This window comes from Tupaia chinensis, unplaced genomic scaffold (genome assembly GCF_000334495.1).
Source record: "Tupaia chinensis unplaced genomic scaffold, TupChi_1.0 Scaffold142134_1, whole genome shotgun sequence".
In the NCBI taxonomy this organism is placed as follows: domain Eukaryota; kingdom Metazoa; phylum Chordata; class Mammalia; order Scandentia; family Tupaiidae; genus Tupaia; species Tupaia belangeri.
Window position 1 is genome coordinate 320,989 of NW_006201985.1, and position 15,963 is coordinate 336,951.

The 15,963-nt window shown below is 39.1% G+C and overlaps 1 protein-coding gene and 1 long non-coding RNA gene across 2 annotated transcripts in view; both read left to right on the plus strand.

Moving 5' to 3' along the window:
* The window catches only part of RBMXL2 (RBMX like 2), a 2,565-nt gene extending 927 nt beyond the window's left edge, over positions 1–1,638 (plus strand). Inside the window, 1 exon segment of the mRNA XM_027766298.1 lies at positions 1–1,638. This exon segment is cut by the window's left edge and continues 101 nt beyond it. Within this exon segment, the coding sequence (XP_027622099.1) occupies positions 1–159 (159 nt within the window). The 3' untranslated portion in view covers positions 160–1,638.
* An 8,134-nt stretch (positions 1,639–9,772) lies between these two features.
* Positions 9,773–15,963, plus strand: part of LOC102489603 (uncharacterized) — a 26,520-nt gene continuing 20,329 nt past the window's right edge. The window contains exons 1-2 of the long non-coding RNA XR_336711.1: positions 9,773–9,839; positions 10,050–10,238. This is a non-coding gene — a long non-coding RNA (uncharacterized LOC102489603). The remainder of the gene's footprint in view (positions 9,840–10,049; positions 10,239–15,963) is intronic.

Here is a 15,963-nt window from a genome sequence, read left to right on the forward strand (position 1 = left end):
GACCGGGTGGGCAGGCCGGATCGCGGGCTCCCCCCGTCCATGGAAAGGGGTTGTCCTCCCCCGCGTGATTCCTATAGCCGGTCGGGGCGCCGGGTGCCCCGGGGCGGAGGCCGCCCAGGAAGCCGCTCTGAGAGAGGGGGAGGCCAGAGCAGATACTGAACTCGAACAGACTTGGGACCTAAATCCATTTGCAAAAGAAGCTAGCGGAAAGAACTTTGTTCTGTGATAACTAACTACCCAAGGACTAGTACGAGGAAGAGTTATTTTTATCTTTTAAGAATTTCTTGTTAACATCCTCTCCACATTTTTTATGCTTTGGGAGGAAAAAGTTAAAAGTCGTTTAATTTCATTTTGGAATTGTTAACGTTTCTTTCAACAAGCTCATGTTAAAAGTATAAGATTGAACCTGCGTACTGGTCTTATATTTCAAAGTTGAAATTCTCCTAAAGTCTTCCTCTTATCTCAAATATTCTTGATAAATGAGCCAAACAATTCTCTTTCACAAACATCTGCCCACAAAAATGGAAAAGCGGATCATTTTGCCCATTCAAACTAACTAGACTTTTAGGGGGAGAGTGGGAGGGATTAGTGTATGCTACTCCAAAGAGTTTCAGGTGGCTTTCAGACTGAATCTGTGTTCCCAGTATTAAAAAGCAGTCAGCAGCAACAAAAAGCACTTAGATCAGATGCTTATGCAATAAAGTTTTAGTTGGTAAATCTAAGAAAAGTAAATGGATAATGTTGGCCATATTTAACCTTTTTGCCATTTTTTTGAGAACCTGCAGAATCTTCTGTCTGCTCCCCAAAATATGTGTTTTGAAAGAATGAAATACTTAAGATTTGGCCAACCAACCACAAAGCTGAAAGAAACAAAAATATGAATTGATAGCATTCATTTAAGAAATAAGAAAATATACCAGTGCTGAAATTGGAAAGCTTTCATGCTTAATTCCAGGCACTTACCCTTAACTCTCAGCCAGTCACTGGTTCCTGTGGAGAAAATTGAGCTTTTTCCCTAGGGGTAGAGGAATCAAATGTGAGCAGCTTCAGAACTCAAAAGTAAAGATCGGAGAATCCCTGAAAGAGCTTGGCATTTCAACATCCGAGAATCTCAAACTGGTATGACAGGTCTGGGTCTTCCTGTCCTAAAAGACAAGGGGAGAGGTATTCCCTACTCTTAAGGTGGTAGAAAGGGCCTGAGCAGAGGAAATTAGATCTCCTCTAGGATGTTTCAGCAGGGACATAACATGTCTTCATTTCATCCCAAGCTTAGGGCAAAAACACTTTTACAGTACAGCACCAGGTTGAATTTTCTGGTTTAAGATAAAGGTATAGAACCATTCAATGTAATAAATGAAGGAAACTGATGAATACCTGATCAACAAAAACGTACTTAAAGAGATCTGAATGCAACACACTCACATACACAACTTTAATATTTCAACAAAGTAGTGAAGTAGTTGAATTGTGAAGTAAAGGATAGGCCATACTAGTGGCCCAGAAGAAAAAAAATACCTGAAATAGATAAAAAAATTATCCAGGAATTAATTTAACAGGAATATGTAAGACCTTTAATGGAAAAATTGTTAGTCTTTTTGACATAAAAGAAGAACTAAATGGAAATTCATATGTTCGTGGTTGGGGAAATTTAATTATAACTATTCTCAACCTTACCAAATTAATTTGGAAAATCAGTATAACTTCAAATGAAGTCACAACATGATTTTTTTACCCACACAGCTTCTTTCTCCCTCTTTCGTAATAGTATTGTTTATTTGTGTTGATCAACGATGGAATACTAAATAAAAGTTTTGGTAAACCAGTCACAAAACTGGAAAAAAAAATCAGCTTCATTTTGCCATCAAATTATTAAGAAGCAGGTATTTAAAAAAAAAAAAAAGATAGTAATGGGATCTGTAGCTAATCCTAAAATTTACATGGTGAAGTAAAGAGCAAGAAGAATGAAAGCAATTCTGAGAAACAGTAATTAGAAAGGACCCTCCCTACCAGATATCAAGACTGACTTACAAAGTTCTAGTTATTTAAGCTGTCTTTATCAACAAACAAGGATAGACCAGTGGACCAAAATTGTGAGCCTAGAAACAGGCCCACTTATATAAGAAAACATGTTTTATGATAGGTAGCTTTGAAATTCATTGGTGACAATATGAACTATTTTTAAATGAGGATCTATTTGCAAAAAGATAAAATGATACTTCATAACACAGTATACACAAAAGTACAATGTAAATGGTTTGAAGATAGAAATTTGAAGAAGAAATATTTTAAACATTTAGAAGGAAATAAAGAAGAAATGAATTTACCACACTAAGGGAAAGCCATAAAAATCTTAGAAAGAAAATGTTGATAAAATTTTCCAGATAATTAAGATATTTATATACTAAATGACACTATTAACAAAGTGAAATGTCAAACCATATAGTGGGAGAATATATTTGCATTAAAATAACTTCTAAAAGAGTGTTTAGAAATCAGTAAAGAAAAAAATACCTAGGGGGAAAAAATGGGCAAAAGAACTCATACTTCACTGGTAGCTGTGTAAATTGATTTTGGACAATCTATGATTTATTCTTTGGAAAAACTTTGGGCAGTGCCTAGTAAAACTGGAGAGTCCATATCGTATGATCCAGAGATTACCTTTCAAGGAAAGGACCTAGAGAAACTTGCATATGTACATAAAGAGATGCACAAACACTCTTGGTGTGTTAAGAAGTAGAAACAGCCTTCGTGGATGGAGTGAATTAACTGAGGTTTGTTCTTAAAATGAAGTTCATCAAAGAAGTGAATATGAATCAACCAGCTCCACGTGACATAGGTAAATATAAAAATACTTGGTGAAAAAGATAAATTGATAGATAACAGGTTTAGTCAAACACCAAAAATATTACCAGAGTAATTGGTAAAAAAATGAGGAAATCTAATGGAAGGAGGAAAGGAATGAGATGGGATGAGGAGTGGGCTTTAACTTAATCTAGTATTTCTTCAAAAGTGATAAGACTTTTTAAAAAAGAATTATTTCTATTCTCATTTTTATTTTTATTTTTTTGATTTGCTCTAGGGTCTGTGTGCTCACCAGGGGGAGACAAAGAAAGTGAGAAAGCAAGCTGTCAGGTATGGGCAAACTGATTGGCCACGTGGGAGGAGTTCAGTGCCTTAACCATGTCACCTGCTGGTCCCAGAAGTGACGAATACTAAGCAAAAGTGACAACTTAAACTTCTGTGGTCTGAACACTGGTACCTCTTAATTCATAATTTCAAAATATTTTATAATACGAATTTTAATGTGAAAAATAGAGCTTAGCATAGTACTTGGCATATAGTTACTCAAAGTGTTTATTATTCTGAAATTCAGATGCAACACTTATTTTGACAGTGTTGCTTTTGGCTTAGTTTCCTCATCATTATGAGTGAAGTCTTAAGCTATTTATGATGTAAGTTTCTTGGAACATTCCTATCCTAGACTGTGTACACAGGTAGCTCACTGTAACTTTAAAGATAGAATTTGAATATCTGTGGGCCAGCAGGTAGTGTGGAGGTTAAGGTACTGGACTCCCACATGGTCTACCATGGTTCACATTTTTGACCCAATGGCTTGAAACACATCAGGTGCCTGTGTGTGCATGCCCAAAGTCCTGAGAGAGAAGAATGGAGAAGGGATTGTAGCATGGCCATCTCCCCTGGGAGATGATTTCTCACTTTCCCTTTTTTTGTCTCTGGGGAGCACATGCACCCTATGAAAATAAATAAATAAATAAAAAGTTTGAGAACTAAATATCTGAGAATATTTGATATATCTGAGAACCAAATCTGGAGGAAGGTGTTTGTTTTGAAGCATAATAGTGATGAAAAACTTCCTGCAGTTAACAAAAAGGCGATATCTAAACAGTTATCTCCTGAATATTGAAATTATTAATAGCTTTAAAAAACAAACCAAGTATATGCATTTGGAAATAAAGACCTATCAAGAGATAGGACAGGTTTGAGATCACAGTATACAAAGGCTGTGGATTTCTCATGTTCATAGATAATACAAAATAAAATACAGGTTTTTTTTTTTCTTTTTTTGGAGAGGTTTTTGCTATAGGGCGTGTGTGCTTGCCAGAAAGAGAGAGAGAGAGACAGAAAGCGAAAAATCACTTCCCAGGGGGGATGGCCACGCAGCAATCCCTTTTCTTCCATTCTCCTCCTAGGAACTTGGGCACGCGCACACACACACCCTGCATGAGTTTAAGCCACCAGGACTTGAATCGTAGTCGGCCACATGGAAGTCTAGCAACATAGCCATTATGCTAACTGCTGATCCCAAATACAGTTTTTTTTTTCACTGAGAATTAATGTATTAAAGCTATCTTTGTAGGAAAACATGCAAGAGATCTAGTCAATTGAGAATAATTAGTTTCATACTGATGAGAAAGCATAACACGTTTGCCAAGACTCACCCAGTGAGTAAAATTTAGACAGTTTGCATCTCATCCAAAACCTTTGTGTTTTCTATCTTGAGCTTTCCCCAGCCTCTTCCTGAGACCTCTCTCTCCTCATTCTTGCCATCTAGAATGGTTACAGAAGCATCAAAAATATCCATGGGGTGACTGAAGGCATTACTCAGTATTTCCCCACCAGGTGAAGCCTATCTTTCATTTAAGATTACAACCTGGAGGGACCAGCAGATGGTGAAATGGTTACATTACTGGACTCCCACATAGTTGACTGCGGTTTGAGCCCTGGACCCAGCAGCTTGAATCTCATGCTGGGCGTGTGTGCATGTGTTCCCTAAATCCCAAGAGAAGAATGAAGGAGGAGAGATTGCAGTGTGGTCACCCCCTCTGGGTGTGTGTTTTCTCACTTTCAGTCTGTCTTTGTCTCTCCGGTTAGCACATATGCACTATACCAAAAATCTCTTTAAAAAAAGAAAGATTACAATCTGGGGCTAGCAGTGGTGTCGTGGTTAAGGCACTGGACCCCATATGACTGACACTGGTTCCCACACCACCAGGTGGCCTGAGAATCACTTCAGGGATGCGCGCTCATAGGCCCCTAAAATCCTGAGACATGGTCATCACTCTTTCTCTCTGGCACAAACCCTATGGCAAAAAATCTTCAAAACAAAAAAGCAAAACATTACAACCTGATTGCTACTGTGACTTTTCTTTTTTTTTTTTGCAGAGGTTTTTGCTTAGGGTGTATACACTTCTCGGGAGTGTGGTCAGAGACAGAGGGAAAGCGAGGAATCACCTTCCGAGGAGGATTGCCAAATTGCAATCCCTTCTCCATTCTCCTGGGGTCTTGGGCATGCACACAAACCTGGTATGAAGTTCAAGCAACCTGTCTGGGACTTGAACCACAGTAAACCATGTTGGAGTCCACTGACATAACCACTATGCCATCTCCTGGCCCCCTGGCAGCTATCTTAAAGAGAGCTGGAGGTAGAATTTTTTTTTTAAAGTGCTATAGCTCTTCTTTTTCCTCTTGCCTTAAGCCAGGGGATTGGTAAAGAGTTTCTACCTATTTTCTTCTTAACTGGGGCTCCTGACATTTCTCAGCCTTTTAGATGATATGACTTCCATACTGTCTTCCTTTTTTAGCCTTTATGTTAGCAGTGATGAGACTTTTTTTTTCTCTCTTTTTTTTCAATTTTTTTTTTTTTTTTTTTTGCCATAGGTCACCAGGAGGAGACACAGAAGGAAAGAGAAATCACCCCCTGAGGTGATGTCCACAACTCAGTCCCTTCTCCATTCTCCTCTTGGGATTTGAGGCGTGTATGCACACATGTCCAGCATGATTTTTAAGCTACTAGGCCCAGGACTCAAACCATGGTTGGCCATATGGGAGTCCAGCACCTTAAACACCACACAACCTGCTGGCCCCTAAAAATAATTCTTAGTCTCAATATTTTGTGAGTGATACTGAACCTGGGCATTAAATGTGAAAACAGCCTATGGAACTGCAGAGTAATTATGACCCTATTGGATGCATCCTTCTTTTTCTTTTTTTGGAGAGTTTTTTTTTTTTTTTCTTGCTACAGGGCATGTGCGCTCACCAGAGAAACAGAGAGAGATAGAGAAACAGCAAGAACTCACCCCCCAGGGGGGATGGCCACACCGCAGTCCCTTCTCCTCCATTCTCTTGGGATCTTGATCACACACGCACACACGCCCGTTGTAAATATAAGCCACTGGATCCGTGACTTGAACTGTGGTCGACTGCATGGGAGTTCAGTGACATAGCCATTACACTAACTGCTGGTCCCAAGGATGCATCCTTCTTATTGGGTGCATCCTGTTATGATACATATTAAAATACTCATGAATGAAAAATCTGAGGACCTATCATGACCTATTTAGGGGAAATATAAGGAAGAAATAGTGAAGCTTTCTGGTAATGTTTGCAGTCTTGTTAGAGTAGAGAGGTAATCAGTCTTTTGGTCATTTGTGTAAGTTTTCATTCTGTTAACTTATTTATGTCACTTGCAAAATTTTAACCTTAAGTTTTCCCAAGCCCTATACGATGATAATACCATTTCATAAAATTTGTGAAAGTTTTAAATAAGGTGACGTTTATAAAGCACTTAACCCAGTGCCTAGAATGCAGTGGGGTTCATTAAATAATACCATAGCATTCTACACGCAGTAGTAGCACAGGCTTTCTTTTTGGAATTTACCATTTCAGTTCCCAGTAAATTGCTTCTGTACTAGAAGTCTTCATAAAAGTTCAATTTGAGATTATAACTCTTGTTACTCAAGTTATACTCACTCAGCTTGAAATTTCAGGAATCTATTTAACTCTTTGCAGTTACCGTCTAGTTTTGCTCCCTCTGCCTTCTCCACCTCTTGATAACATAGTAGGACTAAAACTTCAACTAGCAGGCTCAGTGCCCCATTCCTAACCAGTCAGAAGTAAGGCAAATCTTATTAAGGGTGTGATTGCTTCTAGTCTGGTAGAGTTTTTAATTAGTGCTCTATGGCATAATTGCTTAGACTTGATTTTACCCCATACATAAAGTGCTAGTATAATGTCTGGATTTTTAAAAATGTGACTTTTTAACAATTGACCAGGGCTTAATCAATTGGGGAGTTCTTGAATTGGAGTAAGGTATAGTGATTTAGAATAACATGGGATCTGGGAGACCTGAATTCAAATCCTATGTCCACTATTCACTAGCTGTGTGATCTTGGTCAGTTTATTTAATTGCTCTATATTTTCTTTTCCCTACCTATAATAATATAGACAAGAATTCTTACCTCACAAGATTGTCTGCTTACTCATTGGGTCTGATGTTGATCAGGTACTCATACAGCGACCACTAAAAGTTAAGCACTGTATTAATAACAAGTTAAACATCAAAACAGCACACATCCTTGGCTGCTAGTTTCTTGTTCATTAAGGAAGATTCACAGAGACAGACAAGTAGCAGTCACTTGTTTTCCAGACATATTCTTTGAGGGATGCGCAGAGATTTAGCAGGACCGGACATCAGCTATGGAAGAGGAACTGTCATATTTTGGTTGTGGGGCTTTTTACTTGCATAATGTAAGTGTCCCTATATAAGGGTTAGATCACAATAGCAATAGGCCATGGCCAGACCTTATTTCTAACCATCCTGTTACTCATAGCCGTGGCAGGAGACTTAAAGGAATTGAGACCTTGATTGTATCTGTCTCTGTTTTGAAACCTGTTAGGAAGGGGACAGCCTCCTAGTGGAAGTTTTTGGTCAGCCCAGCTATGGGGAGCTGGAAAATGCAGAGGCAGTAGAAGATTAATGGCTATCAAGATGTTACTGTGAATAACACCTTTCCTGAGGTGTTGAGAGACTGAGGTCAATGTTTTGCAGTGGAAGCTGTATGACATAGCAAACCACTGGTAGCATGTGCTATGTCAGCATTCATGATTGGGAGCTCAGCTGACATCATAGTTGTGGGGACAACTCTGGTCCAAGCTGTGCAGCTGGCCTTAGAAAATGGGCCATCAGCAGTTTCCAGGGAACTATGTAGAAGGCCAAACATTTTCTGAATGGCAGATCTGCTGGGAATTAGTTTTGAACAAGTTCATCATTACCTCTTAACTAAGCATTAGAGACACATTGATGAGCAAAGACATTGTTAATCCTCAAAGGTGTCATGCTCAACAAGGAAGATAGACTTTGGTTAAGTTATACAAAAAAATGTAAAATTTTAACTATGATGAACACAATGAGAGATTCATAATGATATGATTAAATTAATAAAGATTTGGTGTAGTGCAGCACATCAGAGAATGCATCTTTAAATGGTCATTGAACTCAGATACGAAGGTTGCCATGACATGAGAGATTATATAAAAAGCATGTAACCTATTGGAAGTCTCAATGATTAGAGACTGGTTTTCTTAATGCTATTCTCTTTTAACATCGAGAGGGTTAAAGAACACAGCTGAATCACTAACAAATATTAAGATGGCATATCCTCTGATTAGAAATGAGAAACACCGGGACCAGCAGTTGGCGTAATAGCTATGTCGCTGGACTCCTATGTAGTCAACTGCAGTTTGAGTCACAGACCCAGTGGCTTAAACTCACTCCGGGTGCGTGTGTGTGCATGTCCAAGATCCTGAGAGAAGAATGGAGGAGAAGGGATTGTGGCGTGGCCATCCCTCCTGGGGTGTGGGTGTGGGGGGATTTCTCAGTTTCTGTCTCTGTCTCTTTCTGGCAAGCGCACGTGTCCTATAGCAAAAACTTCTCCAAAAAGAAAAGAAGAAAGAAATGAGAAACACCAAAATGGGAGTCATCAAATAGAAAGAGAATATGAGATCACTAATAAAAAATGAACAGATAAGTGTAGAAGCTGGGAACCAGGCACAGGTTTGCCATATTAATGCCTTGGAATTACTTATATGTGCACTGATACCCTGTTTAAAGTCCCAGAGCCAACCTCACAGGAACAGTCACTCTTTAAAGGTGGAAGGGCTGGACCAGCAGATGCTTAAGGTACTGGACTCCCACGTGGCCAACTAGTTTAAGTCCTGGACCCGGCAGCTTGCTTTCTCACTTTCCTTTCCTCTTTCTCTTTGGTGAGTGCACTTGCCCTTTAGCAAATTAAAAATAATAAATACTATTAAATAAATCTTTCTTTTAAAAAGGTGTAAAGGCTATTTGATTCTGAATGAACGAGGCACTGTTTTTTTCCTTAAGGTACTCAGTTTGATGTGGGTGACATTGTTCAGCCTCTAACTAGAAAACAAAACAGAAAAATGCTATGAGATGGACATGGGCAATGGACTAAGCAAACAGTAACTATGGTTAAGAGAAGACTTTCTGCAGATGGCAAAATGGTTATGTTGGTGGACTCCCATGTAGTCAGTCACAGTTCAAATCCTGAACCCGGTGACATAACATGTGGGGCAGTTGTGTGTGTGTATGTGTGCCCAAAATCCTGAGAGAAGAATGGAGAAGGAATAGCAGTGTGCCATCCCCTCTGTGTGGGTGGGGAGTGATTTCTCACTCTGTCTCTGGGTCTTTCTGACGAGCACACACATCCTATAGCAAAAATCTCTCTAAAAAACAGAAGACTTTCCAGAGGATATGAATATCAAAGTTTCCCCTAAAATAAGGATGCTCTTTATGATGTGTGTGGGTTATGTACTTTACATATAGCTATGTTCATTTGTTTCCCTATGTAGATAATTTGAGGATTTTCCTCGTCTTTGTTGATTTTATTTTACATCTCTAGTAATTTACATGTATTCGATATTTTATTCTATTGTCAATTAGAAGCCATTGAAACATCTGAAGACGTGAATGGTGATCTGAGCTGCACTTGCCTGTTATTACCCCTGGCACTGGAAAGGTAGACCACAGCGGGAAAGGGTGGGGGCAGAGAGCTATCCTATATGTAATCAAGGCTATGATTTTTATGTTTAAAATGACCCTAATGGATTAAGGAACTGGGCGGCTCAGGTGAAGGAAATATGCTTCCTGACACTGAGCATAAATTACCCTGTGAAAATAATCCACTAGATGTCACTAAAGCTTAAGAATTGTATCTTAATGTTTCCAGGTACCTATTTCCCAGAACTGGAGCTCCAGGGCCTAGTGCTTCATGGCTGGGTGGTGCTTCTGTCTGCCTTCTGAACATTATGAGAATGAAACAGAGGCAACCAGAAATCTGCAGCAAATCAGATACCAAACACTGTGTACATTTGGAAAGACCAGAAGGGCATCCAAGTATAGACAAGTATTCAAACTGGTAGGTAAATAACTGATGCTGATTGAATTACCTAACTACTTAGGAAGAAAAATGTGTGTGTGTGTATATATGTATATATGTATGTATATATACATATATATGTATGTTATATATGCAAATACACACATTGTTATATATGAGTTCCAGGTGGATTGAGTTGTTTTTTTTTTTTAAAGTAAGTTTGTTCTCCGGCATATGTGCTCACTGAAGTGACAGAGTGACACTCAGTGACAGAGGGGGAAAGTGAGAAATCATCCCTGGGGAGATGGCCACGACCACAATCACTTCTCTATTTTCCTCTCAGGATTTTGGGTATACATACATACACACACACACACACACAAACACACAATCACAAGCTCAGTGTGGTTTTCAATCCTCCTGGTCTGGGGCTCAAACCATGCAATCAGCCATGTGGGATCCAGCTTTCTTAACCTTCACATCAAGTGCTGGCCTGGATTACCTTTTTTTTTATTTGGTGGTTGATGGGTTTGCCATAGGATGTGTGCACTCTTGGAGAAAGAGACAGTGAGAGGGAAATTGAGAAATCACCCCTTCTCCATTCTCCTCCTGGGATTTTGGGCACATATGTACATGTGCCTGGCAGTTTTCAAGACTTGAACTGTGGTCAGCCGTGTGAGAGTCCAGGGCTCTAACCACTCCGCCAGCTGCTGACCCCAAATTAACTATTTTTTAGGTATGATTTGAAGCAAATTCTTAAGAAAGTTAAGGTAAAATATATATAACAAAATTTACAATTTTAACCATTTAAAATTTTTTTATTTTTTTGGCCAGAGAGTGTTTATGTTTGCCAGAGAGAGAGGAAAAGTGTAGGAAGTATCCCCTTGGGAAATTGCCATGCTATAATCCCTTCTCCTCCATTTCTTCCTCCTTTTGGAATTTTGGGCACACATGTTTATATGCTTGGCATGTTGTTGTTGTTGTTTTTGGAGAGGTTTTTGCTCTAGGGCACATGCACTTGCCAGAAAGACAGACAGTGACAGAGAGGTAGAAAGTGAGAAATCACCCCCCGGGGGGATGGCCATGCTGCAATCCCTTCTCCTTCATTCTCCTCTCGGGATCTTGGGCATGCACGCACACCACCCGGCATGAGTTTAAGCCACTAGGTCCGGGAATCGAACCAGGGTCAACTACATGGAAGTTCAGCAACATAGCCATTACACTAACTGCTGGTCCCCTGGCATATTTTTCAAGCTGCTGGGTCTGAGACTCAAACCATACCATCAGTCACTTGTGATCTGCCGCCTTCACCACCACACCATGGGCCAGCCCCCATTTAAACTATTTTTAAGTTACTCTACCAGTATAGTAGCATTAATTTCATCTTGTTACCATTTATCTATGGAACTCTTCATCTTTGCTTAATTCTTCCCCTTTTTTCCTCCCCTTTGGTCTTTTTAAAAATTATTTTTAGTTTTGTAATTTTTTATTTACATTTAACTACATATATCTTTGTGGGTGGATTAACTTCTTTAATATGGGGTCAGCTGGTGTTGTCGTGGTTATGGCACTGGATCCCTGGTGTGTTTTTCAATGTTTTTGAACTTTATAGTCAGCTATGTGGAATCCAGCTCACATAGCCACCAGGCTACGAGGCTGGTCCTGAAAATTTGATTGTTATGAGCCTTTTTTTCTTCAGACCTTGTTCTATGTTTGGATGAGATTTTAAACTTTCTACTATGATGGACATCTTATAAGATCAGAGACCTGGGAAAATGAATCATTTGCATGATATTTTCAATCAGGGGAATGTTCTTGGACTAGTAATTACTCTGGGCATTTAGATAGCCTGAAAATGCAATTCCACTCTTAAGATACTTGGTGGTTTCTAAGAAAATGTTCAGTACAACAAGGAGAAATTAAGGGGTAAAAGGGTTTGTAACAGGGAACCAGCGGGTGCTCAGGATTGTCCTCTGCCTTCTGTTTACTCATTTAAGAAAGATTAATTCAACATTTGCCAAGCTTGGCTCTGAAAGGTGGAAATGCAGATATAAGATGATGACTATGGTGTCTACCTTTGAGTGTCTCTCAGTCTATTGGGAAGGCAAAGCACAAACTAGCAATTGCTATCTCACATACAGGAGTACAATAAAAACATTTGACACTGGCAGCAGAAAACAAGCTTTTGCTTTGGAATAGAAGGAAGTTGGAGATGAGAGATGAACATAAAAGAAGGTGGATATGATGTAGATTCAGGATAAAGCTATTAAGTGTTTCATTTTATGTCCAGTGAGATTTTTTTTTAAGAGATCCAGTGAGATATTTTTGACAGAGCTCCTAAAACACATCACAAGGATGAATTGAAAAATTGCTCTTTAGAAGCTTGGAAGAAATAACATTGCTCTGACTCAAAGAAGTCATAAATATGAACATTCTGATATACTAAAATTGCAAACTAAGAAGATTAATTTTCACCAAATGGGTTTTATGGCCCCAATAATAATTCTGCTTTATTTATTTTTATTATTTCCAGTGAAGTAAGCACTCCACATGTAACTAATATATTTGGATTAACTCCTCTGTGCTTCATTTGTTTGGGGAAGGATTAGCAACAAAGCTAGATTTATGAGTGTGGGGGAGGGGTGTGCTTTGCTGAAACAATCATCTGATTTTGTACATGCTTCTAAACAGCAATGTTCATAGACCCAAAACGATGCCCAGGAGAGATGGGATGAACTACGCCTCAGCCCGTTAGTGGTAGGAGTGCTAGTTAGTCAAACAATAGCTATAGCATTTAACATAGCAGTAGAGTAGTGCTCAGTCTAGGACTAATCCGGTACTGTGGTAACAAGCACTGTGCTTGGCCCAGTGTGAAGGCCAGATACTATTGCCTCCTAATCATTTTGGGTGGCTTTTTCCCCAGCTTCAGGTAGGTTCCTCACACATGTACAGATTAATACTTGACTAATGCTCTAGGTCAGCCTTGCAGAAGTCTGAAAGTTCCTCTTTCTGTAACCTCTGCTCTCTGGTATTCTGGCCTACATATGGTAGTGGCCCTCTTCCCCTCTACACTCTTGTCTCTGTGTATTCAATTATGTATGTCAGCTACACTCTGCCTAAGTTCCCCTCCCCTGGTTTCAGTAAAATAGACATTTTTAATAGAAAAATATAAATGAGAGAAATAGATTGAGAAATGGGTCAGCTCTGTGGCTTAGTGGTTAAGGGAGCCAGTTCCTGCAGAGCTAAACATGGTTCAGATCTTGGTTTCCATAGCTTGAAAGCCATACCAGGTGCATCTGCTTGCCCCAAATCCTGACAGGATGAGAAATGAAGAAGGAATTATGGCATTACCATGCCCTATTGGTGGACGCTTTCTCCCTCTCCCTCTCTCTGTCTCTTTGGCAAGCACATGAGCCCTGTAACAATTAAAACAAACAAACAAACAAAAAAAACACAAGTGCCAGCATGTGTTGTTGTGGTTACGGTGCTAGATTTCTACAGGGCCAACAACCGCTGTTCGAGTCTCAGACCTGGTGGCTTACTTTCTCACTTTATAGCTCCCTCTCTCTGTCTCTCTGGTGAGCCCATGTGCCCTATAGCAAATTAAAAATAATAATAATAATAAATAAAATTAAATAATAAAAAATTTCAAGAATAAATAGGATATATAAGGTAATAATCATGGAAACAGTTTGAAGTCTTTGAAAGAATTCTCTAAAAGGACACTTATTTTGTTTAGATTTTAAATAAAGGAAGAATTTTCATGCAATATGAAAAATTGAATACTTAAAAGATAGACAATGTCTACTTTACAAGCCAGTATTAACTTGCTACCAAAATCTGACAAAGATGCAAAAGATGAAAATGATTAACATTTTTCACTCAGAATATAGATAAAATAGAGTTTCAGTAATATTAAAATAAACTGCATATTTAAAGAATAATATGCCAAGAACAAATAAGAATGTAGTTTTATCAAATCTGTTTATCTTTTTTGGGGCTAGCAGGTAGCATGGTGATTAAGGGCCCTGGATTCCCACAGGGCTGACCGCAGTTCAAGTCCCAGACCTAGAGGCTTGCTTTCTCACTTTCCCTCTCTCTCGCTCTTTCCTTCTGGTCAAATTGAAAAATAAGTAAATCAATAAATAAAGTTAAATAAACTAATTCTTTTTTTTAAAAAAACAACCTGTTGGGAACCAGCAGTTAGCGTAATGGCTATGTCGCTGGACTCCCACGTAGTCGACCGCGGTTCACGTCCCGGACCCAGTGGCTTAAAACTCACGCTGGCCGTGTGTGCGTGCGTGCCCAAGATACCGAGAGGAGAATGGAGGAGAAGGGATGCGGCATGACCATCCCCCCTGGGACGTGATTTCTCTCTTTCTGTCTGTCTCTGTCTGTCTGGCGAGCACACACGCCCTATAGCAAAAATCTCTCAAAAAGAAAAAAAAACCTGTTGATCTTTTTTATCAGTAAACCCAGTGAAAAAAACACCACATAGCAGTTCTGTAGATTTTAGTGAAGCATTATTTTTTTAAAAAAATATTTATTTATCTATTTATTTGTTGTGATTTTCCAAGCCACTGGGTACAGGACTCGAACTGCCATTGACAATGTGGGAATCCAGTGCCTTAATTACCATGCCACCTGCCGGCCCCACCAAGCATTCATCATAAAATACAAATTCTTAGGAAACTAGAAATAGAATCTGGCAAGATGTATCTAAAGATATTTGTTGATAGCATTCTTGATAGTAAAACAGAAGGACAATGATTGACGTAAGAAATAAGGTCTTAAAAAAAAAAGAAAAAGAAAGAAGGCCTCAAAGGGGCCAGCAGGTGGTGTGGTGGTTAAGGTGCTTGATTCCTGCATGGCCAACTGTAGGTCAAGTCCCAGACCTGGAGATTTGCTTTCTCACTATCTGGTCAAATTAAAAAAATAATAATAATAAATAACATTTTTAAAAAAATAAAAAGCATTAAATATTTATTCAGAATGTTAGTAGATAAGTTAAGAAAAGTGAATTAAAGTGGCCAGCAGGTGGTGTGGTGGCCGGGGTGCTAGACTCCCACATGGCCGACCACAGTTTGAGTCCCAGGTAGCTACAGCTTGCTTTCTCACTTTTCCTTTCTCTCTGTCTCTGTCTGGTCAAATTAAAAAAAAAAAATAAGTAAACAAATAAATAAATAGCAAATACAATTAAGTATTTTTTTCTTTTAGAGAGAGATTTTTGTTATAGGGCACATGTGCTCACTAGAGAGACAGAGAGACAGAAAGTGAGAAATTGCCCCCAGGAGGAGGACCATGCCTCAGTCCTTTCTCTTCCATTCTCCTCTTGGTATTTTGGACACTCAAGCACAGATGCTTGGTGTGAGTTTTAATCCTCTAGCTCCAGGATTTGAACCGTGGTCAACTATGTGGGAGTCTAATAACATAACCATTACGCCATCTGCTGGTTCCAATAAATAAATCTTTAACAAAATGAATTAAAGGAAAAGATAAAATAATAGTTATTTTCTGACAACATGAATATTTACGTTTAACTGTTAAAAAATGAGGAAGAGGGCCGGTAGGTTGCCTTGTGGTTTAGGGATGCTGGACTCCCACATGATTGACCACCGTTCAAGTCCTGGACCTGGCAGCTTGCTTTCCCACTTTCTCTCTCTATCTCTCTTTCTCACTCTGTCCCTCTCCCGTCAAAAAAATTAAATAAGTAAAGTTGAATTCTTAAAAAAAAAAAAAAATGGCAGGGAGAAGGTCACCATTT